General features: G+C 43.8%; 1 protein-coding gene across 1 annotated transcript in view; it reads right to left on the reverse strand.

Annotated features, from left to right (window-relative positions):
- LOC147733562 (aminopeptidase N-like) overlaps positions 1-27,814 on the reverse strand; it is a 474,314-nt gene that overhangs the window by 320,749 nt on the left and 125,751 nt on the right. The window contains exon 6 of the mRNA XM_086958149.1: positions 22,888-23,001. Coding sequence (XP_086814275.1) covers positions 22,888-23,001 — 114 coding nt within the window. The remainder of the gene's footprint in view (positions 1-22,887; positions 23,002-27,814) is intronic.

A 27,814-nucleotide genomic window follows, 5' to 3' on the forward strand; every position in this document is an offset into this window, starting at 1 on the left:
AAATGAGCAAAGGATGCAGGGCACATGTACCCCAAATGATGATTGCATTTTAGCCAAAGAATAAATAATAGCTCCAGCATGTTCCCACAAAACGCTTGCTGTTCGGTAAATTATGTCATCAACACATTTATCTCAAATTAGAAATACGGCAGGGCTGACACAGCATTACATCCCGCTGATAATAATAATAGGAACACTATTTAATTTGTAAAACTGCAGCCTCATTTGTCAATACCCTGAAGGATTGTAGAGCCCACACGTGGTTTGCATAGCTCCCAGTTGCTTTCAAAATGCTGCACACAAGCGCTTTATATGAGATGTAGTTGATTGTATATGATTTAAATCTGTAACCTTCATTCATTGCAGGCTGGCTTGTTCTCATTTGCCGCATTCACATTACATCTGCGTTAAAAGCGCACATCTGAGATAATAAACAAATAGGAAAGGTATTCCATTCCTCATGCAAAATTGTAGCACCTGCACTTCATGTCTTACAAATTAAGCACTGCGTAAAATGGGGGAACATGATTTAAAAAGGGCAAATGCAAAAGTGATTTCTTTGAAAAAAAATATCAAACATTCTGCTAAATGATCTGTAGAACTGGTATATGTGTGTCTCCATGCTAGGAACGAATTTTTTTTAGTTAAGTTTATTTGACAAAAAGAAAAACGAAGTGTTACATTAAGTTTTAGATAGGCAATAAGTAGAAGCCCTTCCCCAAAATTCTGCAACTTAAAGGCTTTAGGCCTGAGTGAGAATGGGCGTTTTTGCAAAGGTACATGGAAAAAGTTACAGGTAAGTAATGAAAAGTTTTTGTATGTCACGTTGTGTCATGTTTTGTAGTCTGATAAAAAGTGTTATAATTGATGTTGTATTATGAGAAATGTGTGTGTTGTGTATCTTTTCTGCTTCTTCCTACAGATAATTCATGGATTAATTCACAAGACACGTGAGTTGGCTGGTTGAAGAGAAATATTTTTTTTTTGCGTAATTTCTTTAAGAAAAAAATGTGTGCGTTTATGTTTCATTTATACATTTGGTCCACTGAAACGCGTTATTTGACACAGCGACACTATATTTTACAGCAGAGTATCAATTACCTGATCCCCTGCTGTCAAAAGGACGGTATAGGATTTTAGACTTGACAATTGAGATTGGGCTGCAGGTTTATAGTGTAAAGTACATATGCCATAATATTGTGCATGACCGCTTATTCATATATGCTGTTTGTTTGTCTGGGCTGTTTTTTTCCTTGTGCTTGATATACAGCAAGTATATCTTATGGCTTGAGATGGCTTGATATGTGTATTTATTTTTTAAATTTTTTTGTGTGTATGTTCTGTTCTATGGTGCTACTTTGAATTACAAGTTCCCCTGTGTTGTGAAGGAACGCATATGACGATATGCATTGTTTCACAATAAATTGGATGAATTTGTATTAAGATAAATTTCACAGATATGGACCTCATACTGTGAGCGAGTAAGGCAGCAGTTTTTCCAGTGCATGCCTAAATTTGGCTGTAATGATTTTTTTTAAGAAAACTAAAATGATATACTGGATCAAAGTATGCTATCCGTTGTTAGTCACTTACTGCCTTTTTCCTTAAGGACAGGCAGCTCTGCATTTATGTATCCTTGATTGGGCCTAAGGATGGAATTATAGATCCGTGACTAAAGGTGGCCTAATTTCGATATCGCATTTTTTTTATCGCATTTTTTGATTCCTGAATAAGCCTATGGATTCATTTTTTTCCCTGAAGAGACAACTGAACATTAGTTAGAATTACCGTGTAGGGTATAGATTGTCAGCGGTAGAGTTAAATTTCTGTAACATTGGTCTTTCATGTATCCCTGTGCTCTTGGTGCTGTGTCACATGCCTTAGGCCATCCAAGCAAACTCTTGTCCTTCCTATAGATTTTTCTTTTTGCTTCTTCCCTAACCAATGTTGCATCATGTTGAGTTATTGAAGATTTTAGTTGTGTCCTACTTCCATTTTCCCTTCTCCATCTTCCTTTCACCAGTCAACCCATTTATTATTATGGGTATATTGTTCTTGTTCACACTTCTAAACTGCAGTGATGTAGTAGGAACCCCCTTATGCCACATACATTCCCTTTTGATTGATCAGACTAGTTTTCGAGAATTTTCTTTAGGCCCACTTCAAATGTCTTTTCAGACTGACTATCAGGATAGTGATAGCCTGGTTAATTGACCCAATACAAGTTTTCCATCTCAATAGGAGATTTTTCCATCTCAATAGGAGATACCTCAAGTTTACATTCTTTTTAGTACACATATTTTTAATGTCTATTTTTAATTTTTCAGTTCTCTTCTGTTTCTGCTGTTTCAATTTTTTTTATAAGATGTGTTCTAATCATGCAGATACCAGGACTCTCTAGTTCTTGTCCCTTTTGTCTGCACAGTTGATCAGTAGCCTTTGTATTACATAGCGCATTTGATGCACATTGTTTAAAGAAGGGACTTCTTCATGTCCTTGATAATGTGTATTATGTCATTGCTCTATTTGAGATGTTCTAGATAAGGAGTTTAGGAACACCTAGGCTTCATCATTAAGGAGAATATGTATTTACCCCATTAAATAATGTACCCCATTAGACAATGCCACTGTGTGAGGGCATCCATTTAGGTTCCCATGACATATTGCCACTCCTTTGCAGATTACAGGCCACTTGCTTGCAGTCCTCTTGTCAAAAAAGCCAACCCATTAACTGTTTTTGTATCTGACTTGAAGGAAACTAACAATTGTGTTACATTTCCTATATCACTAGGCTGCGGGATCTTCCAGAGTCAAAAAGGAAGAATGTTATCCTGCAGACCGGTGATCAAAAAAAAAGCCTGGTCCCCATCAGTGAGCATGGCAGACGACAACAGACTTCTTGGCCCTGAAATTCCTGACAGCAATCAGCAGAGTGAACAGCAATCAGCAGCGTGGACAGCAATCAGCAGCGTGAACAGCAATCAGCAGCGTGGTCATCAGCATGGACAGCGATCATCAGCGTGCCTCCAGTGGTACCTCCTAAGCAAGCCATTTGTTTAATCAGAAGGCGTTGTAAAAAGAATAAAGAAAAGGAGCTGATTTTCTGTTTTGCCTCAGAAGTTCAGTGCAAAGATTCGAAGGATCCCTGCTTTTGATGGCAGGACTGTCATCCACCTTGTGCAATTTGTTCAAACTGTCATGTGCTTAAACCTCTGACAGCGCGCGGTCCCCTGACCCCCTTGGCCTGAGTTTTTGGCCACATTCACACCTCTTTTGCTTTGCACCAGTGGAACGGCAGTACACCCAAGCATCCACGTTTGGAAAAAGGCTCTACATTCTGGTGCCCATGAGAGAGCAGCTTGAGCGTCCTCTGACACTAAATGATGAGTGTTGGAGTCTGAAAGTGCTGCTGACCTTGCTAGGTTTGTTGCTAAGTGGTGCTTGGATTTGCACGAGATGCTTTGTGCCCTTGATTAATGAAGAGCGCATCATTTGTAGTGTCTGCCACAAAGAAGAGACACTGGTGCATTGTTTTGAGACATTGAGACTTTCGAGTGAGCTGTGAGTGTTTGCCCGGAGGGCACTCCTACTAAACAGTATTGTCTTCTCATGAAAAAGCCTGAATTGAAGAGGCCCAACGCGAAGAAGACACTGGAAGCGGATTTGATGGACAATAGAAGCCTGCAAGGAGAGGCTTTGGCAGACTCTGGATATTTCTGTGAGCTTGCATAGAATTGGAGTTTGGAAACTAATTTTTGCTGCTTTGCTGGCATTTGTTTTAAAGTACTATTCTGTTTAGTGAAAGCAGAAAGAAGTCTCTCTGTGGAAGTGTATCCCTTTTTCATCTGAGAGCATTGATCAGGAACGCCACTGTTACACTTGAACATATAATAGATTACTGAAATGCATAGGAAGCTATATAGAATGTTATTAGATAATTCTAGGAGTTGCCTACTGTTTAGGATTGTGGAAAATTATGATTTCATTCGTAATAATGGTCACTACGTCCTCCCGTGGTCTATATGTTCTCAACAACGTGTTTTCTAGTGTTATTCTAAAATGACAGTGTCTTTTATGGGTGGGATTGTTTTTGTTGCTACCCAATTGACATCTGTACCCACCTCCCAACCTATGTCTCTTCCTACTATTACTTCTTTGCATTTGACTTTTGCTTTTCCTTTTCTCTCTTGCTTTTTCTGAAATTGTATTATGGTTTTCTGTTAAATTTCTTGATTGGTTACCATTTGCCAGTTGCAGGGTCACGTAGGAGTACCAACGGTTCAGTTTGTGACCTGACTAGTGGCAGTAGGCCTGCAGGACTTGTAGTGTCCCTATGACCTGCTAATAATCACAGCTGAAGTACTCTATCAAGATTGCGTGAGCGACATTAGAAAATGGAGATTGTATTGAGGAATGACGATAAAAAGCAAGAGATGAAAAACCAAAATTATAGAATGTTGTTCTCTAAGTGTGGTATAACTTTATCTATTTTAATACTTTTATGTATTCTATTAGTTACTATATTACGTCTGCACCAACTTCTCAACCTACTCTTTCTTTACTGTTTCTTCACATGACGTTCATATTTTACCTGAACATACATTGGTTAGGCCAGAGTTTACTGATAGACCCTTCTGTACAGCTTCTACATCAACACTAGAACATCACTAATTGTTGGGTGGGTGATCTTATACCACATACTACAGATAGAGGTGTTCACTATTTGGTCCTGCCATATATGGCCTTTGTACCACTACGTGTGTAAGAAGACTTGTCCCGAGAGAGTTGCTAAGTAGTAAGATAATACTACAGCAACCCCTTGATGATCTGATAAGTATAGACCTAGATTCAGACTGAAATGGGTTTAGGTTATTGCCTATATAAGGGCAAAAGGAGCGTCTGTGGTTCTGAAAATTCTGGACCCTGCCATAATGGTGTACCAAGGCCTAAACACTGGTGCAGAAAATATCATCATAACACGACGAATTTGGTATCAATAGACCGGTAATGATCAGGACATTATGCCTGTGTATTTGCGTCACGATCGAGTGATGCTATCACCCTTAAATCACTGTTCTTGTCCTGAGCCCACGGCATCCATCTTGTGTCTTGCCCTCATATAGTCAATTGATTAAAGGCTGAATTCGATCCAAAGGACACGTCCACCTTTTTCTGACTTCTCCATGACCTGAACAGGCTGAATCTGCCTACGTGATGTTGGCCTCACCAAACCAGTCCATGCCCTCTAGTCAATCTATAATAAAGATCTGAGCAACTTGTTGTGTACATTGGCCTGAGCAAGATTAGAAGGCCGACTACAGTAGCCATGCCTGTTTATGACCAACAAGCATCCCTTATCCTACATTTCTATCTTCCACACCTGGCTCTGTTTCTCTGCTTCTGGGCTTTTACAATGGGGAGGTGACTGTTTATATGATGGGGAGGAAACCAGTTCTATTATGAGCTTCTCCAGCCTGCACAGGAAAATATGTGAAGTTTGACATATGTTTATGATGGAAGATGGGTTGGTCAGTTTGGGCAAGTAGAATGGAATTCATAATTATAGCCTGCTTTGTTATGGTACCATGGGAGCGACCTACAATGATGTGTTTCACAGCAAGAATGTGAGCCTAGGGGCAAACTTTTTGTATAAAAGGCCTGCCTGAGAAAGCTCAGGGAAGCTCCCTCTTTCAGCTGTAAAACTACGGTTGGACGACGAAGCCTCATAATTAATTATAATAAAGATGTCTTTTAATTTTACAGATTGGCTGTCAATTCCTTTGCTGCTTTATTATGCAAACTGCTGGATAGATCCCTGGTGGGGAGAGTGAGTCATTTTCAACTTTTCTTCAAAGGGGAACAAAATACAATGGAGCAACACCAAAACAATGCATCGATCACCTGAGGGTGCTCACGTGGCACCAGACAGCGGCGGGGGCAGGCAACAGCGGGGTCAGCATCACGGGAGGACCGTGTGGCGGCTGGGGGGCGACCTACCTGAGGACAGGGTCAAAGGTCACTCCCTACAGCGCCGTGCGGCCTCCCTATGAGGGGCTGAGGGAGGGAGGAGTAGCTGGGAGGCGGGAGTGGGGCGGCAAATGGGGACGGCAGCGGGGTGGGGCCGCAGGGTTGCAGGAGCGGGGAGAAGGCACAGAGGCGATCGGGGGAAGAGCGGGGGACAATGCAGGGGAACGAGGGGTCACAGAAGGCAAAGGGGGCGGAAGGCACAACAAGGGGAACAAAATACAATGGAGCAACACCAAAACAATGCAGCTATCACCTGAGGGGGCTCAAGCGGCACCAGGCAGTGGCGAGGGCAGGCAACAGCGGGGTCAGCATCACGGGAGGACCGTGTAGCGGCTGTGGGGGCGACCTACCTGAGGACAGGGTCAAAGGTCCTCAGTATTCTTAGGGAAGGGAAGCATTGGAGTATGCTTAGGGAAAAATCTGTATATGTTGCACGCAACTGCCCCAAAAATGGATGACTGTCTTGGATGAATGGAATGTATATCGTGGCGATATTTGTGAACCCCCTCTTCACCCCTTCCTTGACAAATCATCATCACCTTGATTTTCATGCTATTGAGCTGTTCTTTTCTGCTGTGTATAACATACTATGACATGTTTTGATCTAATTTTGAGAAATGTGCTGTTAGGACCAATTCTCTAACTGTAATGAAGTGACCTGAACATTTGTTAATAAAAAACAGATCACAAAAAAAAAAAAAGAATATGCAGGTGCATATCAGTAACGCCAAGGAGCTAATCATCACATGAGGATCCTAAGGCAACGCAAACCCTTCCTCCCACAGGTTGACTTAAAAATGGCAGTACAAGCCCCAGTGTTACCAAGATTGGATTATGGAAGCACCACCCTATGCGGTCTTCCCAAATACAAACTGGCCCTCCTGAGGGCCTCACTTAACGCTGCGGCCAGGCTGGTCTCCGGAACAAAAAAAAAGAACCACATTTCTCCGACCTTAAAAGCATTTTACTGGCTACCACACGAGGCAAGAATACAAATAAAGTCCACCTGCATGACCCAAAAAGACCTTTACACTGAAACCCTAAGTTACTTAGCACAAAAACTTGAGCTGTCTGGAGGTTGCAGACATTCACAAAGTGCTAGCACACAACTATTGAAACCACAATCTTTCCACAAAAAAAGAACATGCTGCAGAGCCTTCTCATGTATCGCACCGAAGATTTAGAACTCATTACCACCAGATATTCGCAGGATCCCTTCCTCCTCCTCCTTCAAAAAGGAAGTCAAAATGCTTCTAATGAACAAATTCACTTTCTAAGACTTCTTCTTACGTTACTGTTTTTCATCATATGGTACCTTACCTACCACTGTCTACCTGTAAATGGAATGCATGTATATTACCCTCTACTTCTATTGTCTCTGAACAGTATTATATAAGTCATTCTGATACCCTCTAGGGTCCTGCTTGTGGTATAAAAAAATTTATATATAAATAAATTAGAATATCAGCCTGCCTAAAAGGTGTGGTTGATGGAGCCTGTGGTGTCCCGGGCATTGAAAGATCAGCAGACTGGGCTCTACAAGGTGAAAGAGCAGGAAGAGATGATCATCTACTTGGTGAAGCTCAAAACAGCCAGGAACCACTTAAGGATCCTGCATATGAACCACCTTGAGCCTGACTCAAGAGGTCCAAAGTCGCTACACTCTTGGTAACAGACGATAGTAAGTTGGAGGTGAGCGAGTCCCTCCCAGAACCCTTGTCTTCCAAGGAGCACAAAGGGTTGGTGGAAGAAGTTATCCTCTCTAATACCCTGACCCTAGAGTAACAGAAGGACAGTGCTACATGTTGAGGCAGCTCATCTCTCTCTTCTCACAGACCCCTGGGCTCACAAATTAGTGCACCATTACATAGACACAGTAACAGCATGCTTTTCAAGAATGACATCTACAGCTTGTCTGACAAGTTAAAAGCCAGCATCAAGGATGAAGCATCTAAGATGTTGCATTTGAAGGTGAATGAGCCCTCTTGTAGTCCTTAATCCAGTCCAATGTTTCTGGTATGCAAGGCTGCCCCAGCTGGCACTTCCACAGAACTTAGCTTCTATGTGGATTACCAGGTGTTGGACCTGGCTCTTTTTGCTGGGTTATCCCAACATGTTTGCCTACCTCCTGTATTTTTTCTTACCTGCTTTGTTGTTTTTTTTACTCTGGGCACCCTACCACTACTGAACAGTGCTGAAGTGGATGTGCTCTGTCTTGTAACCTTGGTCTACACCTGTTTGGCATATTTAATTTACCTATAAGTCCTTTTAACAGTGTTATCCCAAATGCTACTATTGAACCTGCAGTGCTGCTTGCGCCACCCACAGAAGTACAGCAGGGCCTACGTGAGCAGTTGACTGCCAGAGTGACTTGGCATGCAAAGTGCTTGTTAAGTCTGAAACTCCTATTTTACCACATATACGTGTCACCCCTAAGGTAGGTCCAAGGTAGCTTAATGGACAGTGTACTGTGTAGGTACAAGCTAGGCCATGTGTCTGTTGTATAACATGTCCTGGTAGTGACAAACAGCCTATTTGGTTTTCAATGCTGTGAGTCTGCTCTTCTAATAGGTTTGCATTGAGAACTCCCTGATACGTGTTTTAGTGGTAATTCCTGATATGAAAGGGGAAGCATTTGCAAGTTTGGTATGTTTGGAATAGTGATCATAAATCCTGCTTATTGGTGAAAGCTAATTGTTACTATTTTAGAAATGCCGCTTTTTAGAAGTTGGATTTCTGTGTGCTAATGACTCTTTGTGCTTTACAGCCGGACTTCAATCAACGTCTGGTTTAGACTGACAGGGGCCCATTTTGTACTTCTACGCTATACCAGTCACAAAGGGAACTGAAGTGTGCCTATATATCCTGAGCGCAGAGCACGCAGCAGAGCACAGAGCACTGAGCGCACGGAGCGAGTGAGCGAACCGGCGTTGGTGACAGAGGCAGCCGGCCCGCTCAGTGCTGCAGCATTGTAGACTCCCGAGGCCGTAGTCGCCCACTACCGACACCCAGAGAGCGGATTTGGGGTCAAGGATAAGGACAAGGACAGAAGCACGGCAGCAGCGAGGACGGCATCAGCAACGGTGAGCACATCGCGGTGAGCACATCGCGGCAAAGAGCTGCCATCGCACCGCAGCAGAAATCTCTGTGCTCCCAAGCCATAACCCCCGCCCCCGCGCCTGTTGTTGACACGTGAGAGGACACAGGGGTGCAGGGAATCTGGGGGGTGCAGGGGGGGCAGAATTTGTGACTTCACCCCTTCCTGACAGCCTGAGAACCGGTAACCAGTAACCCCCAGCTGCCTCTGCACTCCCAGGCAGCACACCTTCGCTCCATACCCAAAGAGCGACTGGAATAGGCTGCAGAGGAGGCCGGAGGCAGGAGGTAGGCGGCAGGGGCTGGAGCAGGAGTAGAGGGGTGATAGATCGTGACCCCTGAGTGGAATCAGGTCCAAAGCAGGGGAAAACTAGGCCCTCCTAACACGCCGCCACCCCACCACAAAAAAAAAAAGAAACAGCAAGCCAGCAAGTTGATAACAAGAAGGAGCGGCGAAGGGCCCAACAAGCTGCCTAAGGGGGGTGAACCCTACGGCAGGCCGAAAATAAGAAGGAAATAAGAAAAAAACCACACCAGACCAGCGAACCAGCTGAGCAGGAGAGGAGCCAAGGAGACAAAAAAGGAACAATCACCTGAGGGGCATCAACCTCAACTGTAAACCAGGAAACCTCTGAGTGTGGGATGAGGTCTGGAAAAGTCAGAAAAGCGATTAACAACGCTCAGATAAGAAGACGCGGTAACAGCAAGTCCAAGCCACCAGACTAAACAAAACATTTGCTGGGGCAGGAGCCAGCACCACCAGGAAATAAGATGCGCGAGGAGGACGACTCAGAAACTCTGAGCAAATTAGCACACAAGAGTCACCAACCAAAAATCTACACAATCTTTTCATTTCTGAAAGATCCTGGGTCATTCTTAAGCACTTCAATTAGCGATCTCAGGGGCCTTCCTTCCCCTATGGAACCTGAGGGGATTACTCAAATAACTGCCACCGCCCCAGGAGGAGAAAAAAGTGAAAATAAAAGACAAAAAACAATGAGGACTGAGAGAGTCACCAGGGCAGGTCAGGAGGAAGATCAAGAGAGAAGGACGGAGGGTAAGGCTGAGGGTGAACTGGGAATCCACACATCCAAGGAAAGCCCACCCGGGGCCCGTCAGGAGGAAGATCAAGAGAGAAGGACGGAGGGTAAGGCTGAGGGCGAACCGGGAACCCGCACACTCAAGGAAAGCCCAACTGGGGCTGGTCAGGAAGAGGATCAAGAGAGAAGGACGGAGGGTAAGGCTGAGGGCGAGCCGGGAACCCACATACCCAAGGAAAGAGCAACCCTAGCAGATTGGACCGGCAGAGGCAAAGGCGTTTACAGTGAAACCTACAACATCCATAACAGCAGCAGTGGCGAGGAGGAAAGGTGCTACCCCCTCGAGCCAAGGATAGCAATCCTGGCAACTTCACAACCATTAATAACAGTTATAGAGACGGAGCAAAACAATCAAGCGTACACCAATAACATAAAAAAACTCGCACCCAGAAAATCAGAGTTACAACCTCCAAAACAGCCAACAAACAAGGACCATAATATACAGGAGCAGTTAATAGCAATCGCAGGTCCCAACACCAGCAAACCAGCGATAGACATTTCCACAATTCAGGCCCATGTCCAGTTATTACAACCAGAATGCTCACAAGTGGATGTCGGAAGAGAGCTAGGAATACCACCAAAAAATGGGGACAAAGAAGAACCAGAAGAGACAGAAAAAACAGAGTGCGACCAAATGGACATCTTCAAACTAGAGAACACTGGCCAGCTCACAGCAGAGGAGTGGGAGAGGCTCGTGGCATCTTACTCCCCAGTTATTCCACAGGAGGAAGATTGTCAACAAGCCCCTGTTACCACCCCAACCATAGAAGAGCCTACCAAGGGACCAGAAATACTATGGTCGTCCTTGTTAAGCACATTACAGTTGTCAATATAGGCCATGCAGTATCACTCGGACAAAATGGACATGCAACTTTCCCTCTTAAATTTTCTAGCAATACATGTAGCAAACATCGACAACAAGCTAACAGACATGAACTACATGATCAAAAGAGTACAAGCTGAAACAACAATAACGCAGCCAAGCTGCGCCTGCTACACAATAATGGACACATTCTCATTGATCCCACAACTAATGGGGGTACCCGTAACGACTCAAAAAAGTCAACTGACAATCCAATTAATGGAGGAATTCAGGACATGGCAAACACACCAACAAATTCAAATTACAACCAGCAAAGCGAACAGCTTACGACCTCCAATGACAAACACGGCACAGGACGGGATTAAAAAGAGATATGGAGACCACCCAACCCATCCAATCCCAGATCCAAGCTCGGACAGAAGGCACAAAACTCAAGCAGGAATGGGTCAACATGTCAAAACACCTCGGAGAAAAACAAAGATGATACATATGCCGACGTGGCAGGGAAAGCAGTACAAACACCCGCAGAATGCCAACAAAAGTCTCGTCTGGAACAAAAGAACACACAGCTCAGTTACGCGCAGGGACAACCTGGGAAGGGCCCAGAAGTCAGTAACCAGGATAGCCCTGGAAACAAGTGCACGGGGAAAGAAAGCCCAGAAAAACTCAGGGAACTAATCAAACCAGGTCGTAAACAGAAAAGGAAAAGCAGGAAAAAGACAAGCAATATAAAAGCATTTTTTAAAGTGGCTAACTTAACTCTGGAAACCAAGAAACGTCCCACAGTTTTACCACAAAAAGGGTAGGAAATGGAATAGTAATATATAATACGTTTTGCAATGTTTAGCAATACCAGTCATATACTTCTACTAGTTATCAAAGCGTAAAATACAAATCATAAACACAATGTTGTACTCAGAAGACCACCAGCAGCTATAGATGTAGCACAAATAAAGCACACAATACGTCAAATGTAAAAAACAAATCAGAAAATAGTGTTTTAGAAAAATATATATATTTTTGTCTATTTATTCAAAATTATCAACACAATTACAACAAATCATTAAAAAAACATACAAGTAGTATGTTATAACATTTCATAAAAAGTTTTTTAAAAAAACATCACATAAGCATCAGGTTAAAAAGTTCGAAGGAACAGGGGTCGACGCGGCGTTTCGGTTACAGGTAAATAGACAACCTTCTTCAGGACCAAGTTCTAGAAGGAAACATATAATTACTATCCTTTACAAACCCGATTTTTCATACAGAGTCATTTTCTAAAACAACATTCTTGCTTAAGCTATGACATTTGACAAACGGTGACTGGTATTGCTAAACATTGCAAAACGTATTATATATTACTATTCCATTTCCTACCCATTTTGTGGTAAAACTGTGGGACGTTTCTTGGTTTCCTACGCTTTCTCCCCTGTCCCAAAGTTGACAGTTAAGGGGGCCTCCTTTAACTTTATTGATTTAACTTAACTCTGGGAAGTGATGATGAAGCAGAAAAAGACAGGCAAACGGTGACCGCAACAATCTCACCGGCCAAGGAGACCGAAAAAATCACACTAAGACAGAATTCCAATTACATAAGCAGAAACACGACCAATAAGTGCAAAACAGAAATCAATCAAGAAAAAAGCAAGTCCACCGATGGAACAGAGAGGGCAAATATTACAGCAAGGCCGAGAGTAATAGATAAAACAGGAGCCTCAGCGTTGCCTTAATTGACTACGAGGCCAAATACTATGCTGGTCTATTACTAGAGGAGCTCATGGAATGGACGAATGAAAAAGCTGTAATCTTCGTCACCCAGACAGGCTTTAGAAAAAAATCAGGAACAACGACAAATATTCTGGCACGAACTCTCCTAATAGATTCTGTCAACTTACCACTCTATCTATGTTTCATTGACTTCGCTTCAGTATTTGATAACATCAACAGAAACTTACTATGGAAGAAGCTGGAGAACAGGAAAATACAGGTAACATTACTATCACAACTGATGCTACGACACACGGACACATGTGTACAAATTAAGCTGGGTGCAGGAGACTGCCTGTCAAGGAAAATACAGACGACCAAGGGCCTCAAACAAGGGTGCGTTCTAACTCCGACCCTTTTCAATATTTTCATGTCGGATCTCTCTCCAATGCTAGATGAATGCAATCCTCACGCCCCAAAACTAGGAGGACTAACTGTTTCAAACTTGATGTACGCGATGACATTGTGCTTATCAGCCGCACGCCGATAGGCTTACAACACCTAATCACCACAACATCCACCTATGCGGCAACTAATTGCCTCAGCATAAACCTCTCCAAAACAAAAGCCATGAGAATAAATGTGAAGAGGGCCACACCTAAATTTCTCTGGCAAATGGGAGGACTAACATTGGAAACCGTGGATGAATACAAATATCTGGGGGTAATTGTGGATAGAAAAGGGACATTCCAACCTCAGAAGGAAGCAATATCAAGGAGAGGAATGACAATATTGGTTGCACTGAGAAATCTCAAAAAGAAAGTATCCGGTCGCAGTTTCACTCCACTTCTACAAATAATTCAAGCAAAACTAACACTGGCCATCACCTACGGAAGCGAATGCCTGCGAGGAAGGGACTCACAGATACTGAGTAATACAACAGCCAGGGCAATGAGAATGTTATTCAATCTACCTAAATACACCTCCCAAGCACATATAAAACTTGAAGTTTGGCCTAAGGAATCAAAGAATAGAAAGAATGGGTGCCTATGCCAAAAGTTGGCATAAAATACGGGGACCCGATTCCTTAACCTTGGACCACCATCTCTGGAACGAGCTAGAAATGAGAAATATGTGCGCCGCCGCAACTTATTTAAAGCACTCAATAGAAATTTTGGAGCAACAAGACGCTTGGATGAGCATTGTACCACATATCCCGTTCAAACAACTAGCAAACAAATCGGTAAGGAACATGTCGCTAATAGAGGACAAAGCGGCACTAGCCAAAAGGGCAAATGGTTGGACCGTCATTCAAAACTACACCAGCAGCTCCTGCCAAAGCTACTTAGGAGCTGGTTACACACGGTCCACAAAGGAGAAATTTATATGACTAAGGCTGGGCATGTTCCCATCACAAAATCATCTTCCACCATGGAAACGGCCTCAAAAGACAACAGGTTGCCGACTATGTGGGGATACAAAAGAGGACATCCTTCACTTAATATGTATCTGCAAAGGCCTGGATAAGGAGCGCCGACAACATCTAAAGCCAACCTTAAAGAAACTGGGAATAAGGACATGCCGGCAGGCAGTCAAAGCATGCTTCAATGGAAAAAACATCTACTTAGCAAGTCATATGGTCAAATTTATGGAAAAAGCGGAAATGAAGCAGAATGCCAGGAGGGAGAGGCCGGAAGAAATTAATTTACACAACATTTAATTCCGACTGCCGTCCCCAAATGCTACTTCCACAAAATTCAATTCCAGAGATACCACGGATGGGTCACGAAATCTTAAGAATCTGTGGAATCTGCAGGTATCCAATGGGCTCGCATTTTATTTGATCACGGCCATTTGATGGTACTGCTCAATACTGCTCCAAGAGTCCATTGCGGTACGGATGAGAACAAAGACTCTTTTTGTACAAACAATGGCTAAGCACTAAGATAAGGGAAAGCCTAACAACAGGTAGTCTGTATTTTTTTAGCCTCATGAAATCCTCCGAATATTTTAAAGTTTATTTTATCGAAATGCTTGTTAGCAATGTTCTATTAGACAAAGATTTGATTTTAAGTTCATTTACATGTAAATACGCTGATTGCAATGGTTTTAATTAACTGAGCAATAAAGAATTACTTACTTGCATATCCTGATGAGTCTTCCTGGGTTAGAGGTGGGAGGAGTTGTAACCTGAATAGGGCTTTGTCTGACTTTCACAGTGCTGTATCTGCCACCTATAGTGTTTCTGAAGCCAGGGCTGGGGATTGAATGGGGTGTTATACAATTCTAAAGTTGTATTGTAGTTACTGACGCATCAAAGTCATTATAAGTACAGGGGCTGTGAACCCATGATTTTAGACACTGCTTGGACTGGTAACCAGACACTGCTGACTCTACAGACTGTACCTTGCTTGAAGAAACTGTTATGCTGCTAGGAGGAACCACTATTGAACTCCATTGTGTGTTGTGCTGAACTGTGACGTGCTGGGCTGCAAGGAGGACTCTGTGTTGTGGCCTGCTGCATATGTTCCTGCCGGGTGCCCCCAGTGATCTCCCCGGGCCTGGTGGCCAGCCCTAGTTGTTGTGAAAACTTAGTGCCTAGTGAGTTCTTTTATTCCTAGTTCTGGGAAGCCAGAGAAGCGCATGGTGAGCACTTAATTGACCTACTTGTAGCGATAACAGTAATGCGTGGGGAATGCAGTGTTTTTGTCCTGGGTCGTGTTAAACTGGAAGGCGACCAGTGTGCGGACATCCTGAATCAAGAGCAGTGAGCATAACTGTGGAGCCCAGCGAAGACTCTTGTTGTGCGCGAAATGCACCACCCCCAAGCTGGGGAGACCATGACCTTCAGGTGCTGAGGAGGGGAGGTGCTGATCGAAGGCACTATTGCCTTTGCCAGGGACCCTAGCATCACATGTCAATTTGTGGCTTTATCGTTGGCTAGCCGAAATCCCCCTGGTAGGGGTCCCCATTGATGGGGAAGTCACCTCGTCATGAGAAGATTCTTTCTGTGCTGCCTGCAGTGGCCTCTAGAATTGCATCCGGTGCCTGCGGGAGAGGCAGCATAACGAGAGGGGGGAGCGGAGTGAAGCTGTCCTGAGCTCCAATGTGTGCAGTGATGTGTTCACTGAGGGGAACCCCCGCTGTCAAGGGTCCCCCCAATATATCTATTTTTCTTATGGGCCGCCCAGGAGATTCTAGGGGAGGTTTCCTCCATCTGCAGTTGGCCTGCAAGCCCTAGGACTTCCTCAGCTGCCCTGCGTGCTCGCAGGCAGCTGCATTTGAACATATTGCCAACAGAAGTTACTGTGTGTACCTTCCCGCATTTACTGCACATACCTTGGGTCACTGAAACTCTCATCTGCAGGTTGGAATGAACTCTCGGCGGAGGTGCTTATCCTGCTTGGCCCTGGAAGAACTGATTACCATAAAGCCCTAATCAGAAGGGCCAGTATTTGCCCCCACAGTTGGCCTCAGTCCCAGTACTGTAATTAATAGGAGCACAGGTGCCCTATAGTGTCATGCAGTTTTATGCATTTCCTTCATTTTCTGCTGCATTATGTCCCCTGATGTAATGTGGCATATGGGTATGGTGTTTTTCATTCTCAGGCATGTTTCATGGTGATTGATATGTTTGCTTGCATTACCCACCTGCTTCATATTTATGGCCTGAGGTTGTGATGTATGTTGTGTTTTCTCACATTTCCAGGACTGGCATTGTTTGCCCAGCAGCCATGATTTATGTTTGATCTAACCAGCATTTTAGACTCAGATGTGTTCTAATGTATGTCGTTTTTGCCTTGCATTGTTAGGATAACAAGTATTATTTTAAGGATCAAGGACAGTGCTTCTATTACGTGTGAAACAAATATGTATTTACTTTATTGCACTATCTGTGAGTTTATGACAAATGTCTAATTAGCAAACTGATTTATGATACATGCCATGTTATTCTGGTCTAGGTTTAGATACAATATATGAGATAATTTTATTTAATATTGTTTGGATTCTCTTCTGTGGTGTATTTATTGTGTCACGTGTGTGTGTACAAATTAGGCGTGGGTGGTGAACTTTGCTCGATTTGCAGAATTTGCCAAATGTTCCCTACTCTGTGCTCCATGGAGCACACACAGTTCTGAAAAACTCAGCTCCACTTTCCTCACTCGCGCTTGCCAATGTCAATTTGGTGAGCAGGAGCGAGGAAAATCCATCTCCCAGTGAGATTTTTCTACAGAGGCGGTCAGATTTCTCAACACGGGTGATTGCAGATGGTTGCGATGGCTCGCGTTGATAAAACATTCCGTTCATATTGAGAAAGCTCAGCTCAGGTAGAAAATCTACTCTATTGGCAAGAAAAGATGCAGAGCCCTCTTACATTTCTCATGTTGCCATTCGTGCAGGACAAACACCAGCCGCTGAAAATCTATGCGAATGCCATGACCAAACATACTCTGCTGCTTGCCGAACTCCACGTAGTGCTGCAGAGTTTTTTTGGTCACTTTGCGGAGTTCCTCATAGCAGAACTCTGCGAACTACACTCAGGCCTAGAGCAAATTCTTTACACATTGCCTCTGTGATATGCCTTGCTGCTCTGCCAACCTACCAAGGAGGTGAGCAGGGGTTATCTTGGGTGTGTAACTCCCTTACCTGACTAGAGTGGTGGATTTCACCTGACTTAGGTGCATACCCTAGCAACCAGAGAGCCCAGTTCTAACTCAGGCCTTAGTTCAATCACCAAGAATGATGCTCACCTCATCCCTAGAGATGATAAGCTCATTGATCAGTTGGGGCTCCCAAATTCCCCAGTATCTTTGACCTGAAGTCAGGGTATTGGCAGATCACCCTGACTGAGGGGGGCCAAGGAGAGGTCAGCGTTCTCCAACCCAGAGGACCACTTTAAATTTAAAATGATGCTCTTTGAACTAAAGAATACCCTGTTATGTTCCAGAGGTTGATCAACAGGGACCTGGCTGGGTTGGAAAACGTCAGCGCAGTCTATTTGAATGGCATTGTTAATTTAAGCTCCAGCTGGTGTGACCACCTGCCTCACCTCCGGGAAGTGCTTTAGATCCTGCAACGGACAGGCCTGACTATCAAGTCCAGTAAGTGCCAAATAGAGAAAGGCTCAGTTGTTTACTTGAGCCACCAAGTCGGTCGGGAAAAGGTGCAACACCCTCACCACAAAATCATGTCCGTTAAGGCTTGGGAACAACCCACAATCCAGATCCAGGTAAAATCATTTTAGGTCTCAATGGGCACCAGAGGAGATTTATTAAGAAATTTTGCACCATTGTTACCCCCTTAACTGAGCTGACTTCCCCAAAGCAGACCAAGAAGGTAATCTGGACGTAGGTGTGCCTGAAATTGTTTGATACCCTGTAGGAGACCATTTGCACAGCAAGAGTGCTCAAGGCAACCAACTTTTCCAAGGAATTTCTAGTCCAGACAGATGCTTCAGAGCATGGTATGAATTCTCTCTTATCACAGCAGATTAGGGCTTGGACCATCCTGTAGCCTTCATCAATAGGAGGCTACCTCCCAGGGAACAGATATGTAGTGCAATTAGGAGGGAAGCATTTATAGTGGTCTGAGCACTGAGGTTGAAGCAATACCGGCTTAAAACACACTAATAGGTTCAGACCCCTCAGAGGGCTAATGTACATTAGGGGCGAAAATCCAAAACTGTTGCAGTGGTCCATCTCCCTATAGGAAATTGATTTTGTGGTAGAAAAGTGGCCTGAGACTCTGCATTAGTGATGAGGAATCCCAAAAGCGTGAGTAATTCTCCCTGCTTTCTGCTATGGGGACACTTGTTGGAAAGTACCTTCTTTTGCGTGGTTGTACTCCTGATTTTTTGTCTTCACTACCCTATTTTGGTGAACCCATTTTGAGTGCTATTTCCCGCAGACTTTTTGTTTTCTGAGACTAGCTAGAAAAATGCTTCAAGGATTCATTGAAATAGAAATTTAAAATCCAACGGCATAGTCAAGTTGGATTTTAAATAAATATTTTTAAAATATCACTTTTAGAAAGTTGGCATTTTCCTGCTTATGTCAAATGTGCCTTTCCACCAGTATCCAGGTTCCCCTCACTGTTAATCGCTCTCCTGTGCTGTGCTATGATGTGTATTCCTCTCAGACAGTGGTCAAAGATCCTAGGTTTGGAAAGGAAAGGTGGGGGTATTCCTTATAGAATGACTTTGGAGGAACTGTAGCCCTGGCCTGATTACACTACAAAGGGTAGCCTGGGAACACTACCCAACTCTTATGGACTCCAAAAGAAGCTTACCTTGTTACTGGCAGATACAGCTGGGCCTGCATACCTGCTCTTTATTTCACTAGCAAAGCTAGAGCAAAACCAAAGGGGAAAGGGAAGAACTGACCAGAACCACTTTGAGAGTTAGACAAAGGGGTGTTCCCCACCAGCAGTCTGACACTGTGCATAGAAATGGCATCCCAGGACCCTAAAATCAGAACACTCCTGGATATGTGAAGATCGGAAGAAGGACTGCCCTGTTGTCTGAAACCTCAAGGAAGACTAGACTTGCTAACCTTGAAACCAGGACCCCAGATTTGACTTCAAGTATTAGTTGGCTGACCTTCTGTTTGAGCTCAAGCGACTCAATAAGCTCTTTACCTTCAACTACCCATCTGACTAGACATAACTTGGCCTGACCTGACCTTATCCCACTCTGCTCGCTTATGTGGGGGTGAGTCCTGACTCCCAAGTGTTGTCCTCGAGGTCCTGGACGCTTGGCTAGAGTCAAGATTGTACAGCCCCTTTCCTAACTGAAGGTTTCACAAGACCCGATGAAGAGTGATGCAAAGTCACGTAGAGCCGCACATCTCCTCACCAAAAGTATCCCCAGACATAACATCTGCAGAACCTTGTAGAGCCGCACCGCCCAGCTCCCGACTGGAGACAACATCAATTTGCAGGTAGAGTGGCGCAGAGCACAGCTCCTCAATGAATGCTTTACAGAATCCAATGCCAAGGGAAGCAGAGCCCTGCAGCTCCAGACTAAAACCCTCTCCGCATCCAATGCAGTGTTACACCCTGCAGAGTGACTGTGGGCAAGTACCCCTTCTTGGCATGGTCACCCCCACTTTTTGCCCTAGTACTGATGCTTTTCGATTAAAAGTGCGCTGGCTCTCTGCTAACGCAGCCCCCAGTTCCAGTGTCAGGTTTCTTTTCCTTAAAAGAGGTAAATGTATACTTTTAACCCAATCGGCAAGGACGCAGGCACCCCTGTATGCCTTAGTAAATGGTACCTCTAGTACCAAGGGCAGGGGTACTAAAGAAGGTCTCTATGGGCTTTAGCATGCATTGTGCCAACCAAAGGGACCCACACAAAAACTGCATGCAGCCTGCCTATGCAGAGTATGTGAAATGATGCAAACCATTTTGAAAACATGACATGACACACTCCCAGTGTGCCATGCCCATGCACACTACATATACTATATATAAGCCACACCTACAGCAGGCCTTAGAGCCCTACGGGAGGGTGCATCATATTATATGTGATGTATCTGCTCATTCAGGTATGGACCTGAATGAGCAGATATGACTATGTGATGTTTATTTCCATTGCCACAACATTGCAAGTGATCAGAATGCCATCTTAAGCATATGTACAGGGCACTGGTCAATACTAGTTTACCAGTTACATGATGTCAGCGTTGGATTTATCATGACATGCACCCAGAGGGCACCTTATAGGTACTCCCTGAAATCTACTAGTCTTTTAATGTGCTGGGCTCTTCCAGCCTGAGTTTCTGACTCCCTGGTCACGAGATCCAAGACTCTCTGAGATCAGGAACAATTCTTGCTCCAGAAGAAGGTGATCACACCTCCTCCAGTAGGATGGCTACTGATTTAGCATACCAAGGCCAGAGGCTTCAAAGCATCTGTCGCCTTCGATATGCAACCCCGTCTTTCTCCAGACCGGGAGAATGCTACCCCCTGTCCCAGGGCCCATTTGTCACCAGAACGGGTGGGATAATTAGCTAGTCTGTAGGTGTGTTGCACAATAAGGCAAGCTAAAGAAACACAATTGATGGACAGAATGCAGAAGAAATCAAAACATTCATCCTGGTCAAGAGAGCCTCCCACCCTTCCGGTCCGAAGCCACCGACATCATCTGCGGCGCCCCCCGGGGCTCATACCTCAGCCCAACGCTGTTCAACGTCTAAATGGCCCCCCTCGCACAAGTGGCTCGCCATCACGCCCTCAACATCTTCTCCTACGCTGACGACACCCAGCTAATCCTCTCCCTCACCAAGTACCCACACACCGCCATGCCCAACCTCCACAAGGGAATGAAGGCCATCGCAGATTGGATGAGGACCAGCCGTCTGAAGCTGAACTCGGACAAGACGGAGGTCCTCATCCTCGGACCCACCCCTTCAGCCTGGGATGACTCCTCCCTCTCCATGTCTAAGCAGGTCAACGCAGTCTCCTCCTCCTGCTACAACACCCTCCGCATGCTCCACAGGATCTACAAGTGGATCCCGACCGAAACAAGAAGAACGGTGACACAGGCCCTCGTCAGCAGCAGACTGGACTACGGCAACGCACTCTACGGAGGAATCCCAGCCAAACACCTACGACGACTACGACGCATCCAAAATGCCTCTGCCCAACTGATTGTCAACGCCCCCCAGGTTGAATCCAGTTGCACAGTGAGCCCGGGACCCACGTCTGGGCAATTGTGTGTCTTTTGATTTCTTGCCCTAAGTGCGCCAGGTATGCCCAGACGTGAGTCCAGGGCTCCCTGTGCCACTGGATTTAAGGTACCCTGGCTGATGAGGGGTGAAACCCTGAAACCGGTCCTAGGATATCTGCATATTTTCACTAGTGTTTAGCCCACTTTTCGGAAGATTGAATCATGTCCAAAGCTAAATCTTTTCACAAGTCAATCAGATGCACATATGCCCCCTGGATTCTACTGGGGTATGGGTGCTGCTCTTCATCAGTAGCCATATAGTCTAATGTTCATCTTTCATCTCTTCTCTCTGACTCCGGTTCTTGCCAAAGATGGAATTGCCAAGTTTTAAACTAGTGGTTGCCTATTAGTGATGAATGTGTTGGTAATCTTTTTTATAACTGATCATGAATCCGAGTTATTCATCATTAGTATTGTAGAGTCATTTACAGACCATAGGGCCACTCTAGCATTTCCTACCCGAATGTGTGAGATTGTTTGTAATTGGGGCTCTAACCGAGGGATCAGTTGGTTGGGTGTATAACCTTCTCACAGGTATGCCCATTTCCAGGCCACTCCTTCAGGGAAACATAGGGGACCTAGTTCATGTGGTAACTCCAAAAGTGACTTTTAAGTTTTCACTCTTGCACCCTCTCACCGGACCTTTTCTGGTTAGTTGGCTTCGTCCTATAAAACATTGATGACTTTGTAGCAATATGTGGGGCTCTAGTGGTGCTCCAGCAACACACAAAATGTGAAGTTGTGGAAAGTAAGAGTGGTATGATAAATTGTCACCAAGACTTGCATAATTGAGAGAAATGTGTGTGTGTTCTAATGCAAGTAAAATTCTAGGCCTTGCAGTTCACATTTATGTGATTATTTATTTCCACTATTGCTAAGATTGGTTTTCCCTTTAAGAAGCTAAACTCCCTGCAGTGATCTTCCTCTTTGTTGAAGTTTTATTCTGTATTAAATACAGAATATTGCCAAGTGTATTTGAGTCATTATGTGCAGTTAAATTGAGTTATTGGATTTGGAGAGCAAGTTTAAGACACACAAACATAACGATATAATGGTGTAATATTGCAACAGAGCATTGTCCATAGATGCACAGCAAATCTCATATTCACACAGCAGTCAGACATGTTTAACTTGCACCATTTGTTAGCACACAACTAGCACTAATATTTCCCTAAACAATATGTGCATCACCCACAGTAAGAATTCTTTGCATGCTACACTTCATTTGTAGACATTTCCATTTGCCATTTAAATAAAACATACAATTGAACATCGATTTTGTTTAGCAAAACAGATTTCTCAGGAGGCATATAGACATGGGTCATCTTAGTACATGAAAGATCTCTCTTTAGTATTTCTGTAGCATGTAGTTAAATGCAATTGTTAATGTTATTCTGCAAACTTACAAAATTCCAGGATGGTTCAACATGATCAACGCCCAAGTATTCAACATAGGATGCAAAGCCCTCCTTCAACCAGACATCACTCCACCATTTTGGAGTCACAAGATTTCCAAACCACTGAAAAGAAATAACACAACCAAAGAGCAGTTAGAGTATATTGGAAGATTAATGAAAGAAACTGTGAGAAAATACCCCTTTTTGCCTGGTCACTCCCATTTGTTGCTGAATTCCGCTGACCTCGCTCTGGTTCTATGCATTCACCGAATGACCACCAGCGGCAGATCATTCTCCCACCTCGCCGCCATGACATGGAGCACCCTCCCCATCCACCTGTGACAGACCCAGGACATGCTGATCTTCAGAAGACTCCTCTAGACCTGGCTGTTCGAGCTGTAGCAGCATTACTCCCCCCCCTCCCTTCCATCGCCTTGAGACCCTCACAGGTGAGTAGTGCGTTCTATGAAGGGACAGTTTGATTAATTGACAAAACCCTAAAAGCTATTTTCACTGTGGTAGGCCAAGCTGTCCTATTTAGAAAACAAGAGTACAGACATAACAGAAATACTGCTATCTCAGGAACGAGATCAGAGAGAAAAATAATCAAACTATTTTTAATATATATCTTTTTGCATGCTCACCCACCAATTTTGGGACTGATGCTGCTGATGTGTGGAGATTTTGAACACTGGGCTTGGTGCTATCCAGTGCACAGCGTAGGTGCCCTGACTCCCTAAAAACATGAAGTATTCACTAATCCCTGACTGGCATATTTATTTTAGCTGCAAGTCCCTAGTATATGGCACCTATTGTACCCAGGAATAGTAAGTTCAATTTTACTAGTGGACTGCTGCAGCTTTTGTGCCACTACTAAAGTGACAATGGAACTGCAGCCTGAGTTTGCAGATGGAAATCCACAAAGTCGACCTTGCAAAATAATCCCTACACCAGCCCTAAACTTTCCTTTTTAGTACCTATATGTCACTCCTAAGGTAGGCCCTAAATGCTCACAGGGAAGGGTGCATGGTATTTAAAAAGTAGGACATGTGTATGTAAGTTTTACAAGTCCAGGCAGTGAAAAAATCTCTGAAGTAGTTTTTACTCTGGTAAGGGTGGCTCTCACATAGAAAAGTCATGGGTGAAATCAATGCCCTTTTAATGTATAAATTTAGCGCTAGAACCATGAGTTCATGACATATTAATAGGCATTTACAATGCAATCTGATGGTAAAGTTGGATTTTAAATTACTTTTCTTTAAATTACACTTTTAGAACATTGGCATTTTATTTTATCAGCCTTTCAGATTAAATCCCAATCTGTTACCTAACAGTCTGATGGAGGTGTAAATTGCTCTCAGGAAATGGAAAAAATATCGTACCCCTTCATACCTTCTTCAGAACACTTCTGGGCCTGTGGGAGACAGAAGGAGAACTGCACTGCTAATCATGACTTCATAAATATGACTGAACTTACTGTAAACTGTGGAAGGGACCTGAAGGGCTGGACCTGCTTTCACTTATACCGAGGACTGAAGAGTAGTCTCTTGGGGCTAGTTGGGCAATCACCTTTAAAGCTCCAGGTACACAAAAGCTGCAAGAAACCCAAGAAACTGTTTATCCAAGTTGACCAATTTCAACTGGACTTGCCCTGGACCCTGGTGATGGTTCTGGTAAGCTTCTAACCCCCAAGTTTTTCCCAAAAAGTCCTGCACCCTTACCTGGTGTTAGAGCATACTCTTCTCCCCTTCAAGAACATAAGACTGGACAGTTAGAAACCTTTTTCAAACTTTTTGCCAAAAGAACCAGTGGCTACCACCAGAACGCAAGGTGGGATTCACTTTGCTGGTGTTCCCCGTAGGAAGAAGTTTGACTTTTAGATACGTTTTTAAGTGTGAACATATAGGGATTTAACTGAGGTGGATTTTCTGTGGTACCCAACCACCCACAAGACCTCTGTGCGTACAGACTTTAGAGTTCGCCCACTCAGATTTTTCCTGCCCTTGATGACAAGCCCCACATCGGATCCAACCTGCAGGCTGACCCGCTGAAGACCCTGTCAATGAGATTTTTCTCCAGAAAAAAGATTTAGTCACAATGTTAACTTTCCACCAGACCAACCCGTGCTCCTTCATGGTCAGCCTTAACTTTTGACTTTCACCCTGTTTTGCACAATCAAATATCTATCATTGGCGCTTTGCACTTTTTTGCTGCTAGAAACATCGAAAACTTTGAACAATCATATCTCCCTTCCCCAACATCTGACATTTTGGAGTCAATTTGTTCATTACATTTCTTCTATCTATATAAATTAGAGTGCAATTTTGTTAGACTTGGCCCTAACAAATTTCTATTGTGTTGGGTTTTCTACTTTTTTGTGCTAATGCATTCTTTAAATTTTTCTCCTATCTTAAGCCTGTCTGCTCTGTTCTAAAGCTACCAAGAGTAGAGTTCAGGTTTAAATTAAGACTTAACTGGAACTCGTCAGGAATAGTGCCATTATTAATAGAAAAGGACTGCCACACAATTCAACTAATAATCCTCTTTCTCACAAATAATTATTAAAACTCCAGTTCAATGCTGAAGTCCGTCCAGCTATTCCCAGACTGTACATGGCCTGAATAAGGTGTGGCTAAGGTGTCCAGCTGCATACAATGAGCTGATCTGAAGAGGCAGAGATAGTACCTCTGTGCTCCACAGAAAAAGCAGAGTGGGGGCTGTGGGCTTCCTGTGACACTAAACCATCAAATCCCGCTTGGTAATTCTGTTGAGCCACATACAACATTTAGGGCATATTTGGAAGGGAGTGAACATGATGTTGAGACAATTCCTGTGTATCCCCTGTCTGGTGGCTTAAGAGCTGTGCTTTATTCCTAGAAGAGTTCCATCTCTGGGTTTGTTGTGGGTACACTGCCTGCTTCAAACTGGATTTTAGTATTAGAGTTGAAAGAACACTGGTGATTGACCTATGATACTCCTAAACACAAACCCAGCCCTCGGAACTCAAGTGTAGTGTGGTAGAAGTATTTCGCCATTTTGAAAATGCCCTGGCACATGGCATTTTGTCCATGTTTCCAGTAAGGCAAACAGGAACTACTGCAAAATAGGTCATGGGCTCTGAGATCCTTTACTCTACTGGTGAGCGAGGAACTAGAAGGATCCTAGCGTATGCCACACATACAGGTTTATGAACATTAAATAGTAGTTCTTTCCCCAGCCTTCTGCTGGACTTGAGAATAGATATTAGGAGGACTGAACTCCCAGATTTAGGTGGCATGGTGTAGCTTGCTGAGGTCACTGAGTTCATAGCTGACTGTGAAGGTCAGGTAAAGAGTCTTGGAGGCACTGGGGGATGGCGCCCTTTTCCATGTGCGAAGTTTAGGATCATCTTCATGGAGTTGGCTACCATGGTGAGCCCAGGGAGAGCACACATGTGGCAGCCGCTGTATGGTGGGTAGTTGAGAGGGCTAGCTTAGAACAGAGAAGTACCCAAAATGGATTGCTGCTTATACCTACAATAAAGCGCTAATGGATGACCATGATCACCGGTGCAGAGCAGAATCACAGAGAGCTGCTAGCTTGCTGCATCATGTGGTTCACAGTGTTCCATTCATGGAGGCATGGTTAGTGGGCACAGGTGCAAGGTTTTAAGGAGCACAAGTTCCTCTGTGGGCTGGACACGTTGGCATGGGTATCCTGGAAGACTGTGCATATCCGCTTCATTTTGTCAAACTTAATCGGCTCCATGCAAAAGGACTGTGGCGCATATGCAGTGCTTGCATAGACCAACAGTGATAGATACTCAAGGATCATAAGGCTGACCCCTGTCCATAACAAATTTGAAGAGGACATTCCTGTAAAGAATCTCAGCTGACCATTAACAACTAAACCTGGAATGCCCTTAGCTATTACACTCTGCCTAACACCATATGAGTCTCCAGGTGCTTCCCCTATGTTCTTAGGGGCCTTGGAAGTGTACACCTGGGGTTCTTGGGCACCAAAAGAACTTTTGGAGCCAAGTGACCAATCTTTGAAAAGTATCAGGCTGGCAAATCCACAGTATTGGATCAAACTTCAGATTTGTTCCAAGTGGTGAAGATTTTTTCCTCAGAAAAACAACAAAATCCCTTTTCAGATTGGGCCATATACATTTTTATGAGCTTCCCTACTTCTAGGCCCTAGCAGGGCCAATCTTATCGTTTTATCCGACCTGCGCTGAATCGTGGTTTGCTTCAGACCACAACTAGGTCCTGGTCTACAGCCACTAATATTGCCACTGTAAGCTTCTTGGCATTTTTTCCATTTAAAGCTTTAAAAATGCATACATCTGGCTCTAATTATTACATTGTTGATGTTTTGGTGTGATTTTGCTTATTACATTTCTTTCTCTTTTTTTAAGTCAAGTCTTTCTGTTCTGGTCCATAGCTAGCTCAGATTCAAATTACTGAAATCTTGGACTGAATTTGCCAATTTAGTGACTTTATTACTTGAGGTGGACTACCACCAAACCCAAACAATAAACCACTTCTTCACAGAAACTGTGAGAAATAAATAAGGAATAACATCAGGCAATGCTTTCATCAGAGATCGGATCAGTTCAAAATACATACCCCCATATAGGCCTTTTCTTCATGAATACCTTTTACATTCCAGTGGCTATCTGCAGAACACTATGTTAGAAATACTAGTAGTCTACAGGCCCTTCAAGAAACTTTTATTTTTTAATTATCTATACTCATTATAAAGTGCACACATGACTTAATCCAAGGTGGTGTTGATTGCCTTCACATTACGTTCATGATGGCTTTATACAACGCTTTCAGCAAAACTTTCCTATGTCAAGATAAATACGCCTTTATACCATTCTTTCCCTATTTGAATAATGTTTTCCATTCACAGTGGCTCTGCATCACATTAAGGTGAATCTGTTTGCAGT

The sequence above is a fragment of the Lissotriton vulgaris genome, chromosome 2_1 (genome assembly GCF_964263255.1).
Source record: "Lissotriton vulgaris chromosome 2_1, aLisVul1.2, whole genome shotgun sequence".
In the NCBI taxonomy this organism is placed as follows: Eukaryota; Metazoa; Chordata; class Amphibia; order Caudata; family Salamandridae; genus Lissotriton; species Lissotriton vulgaris.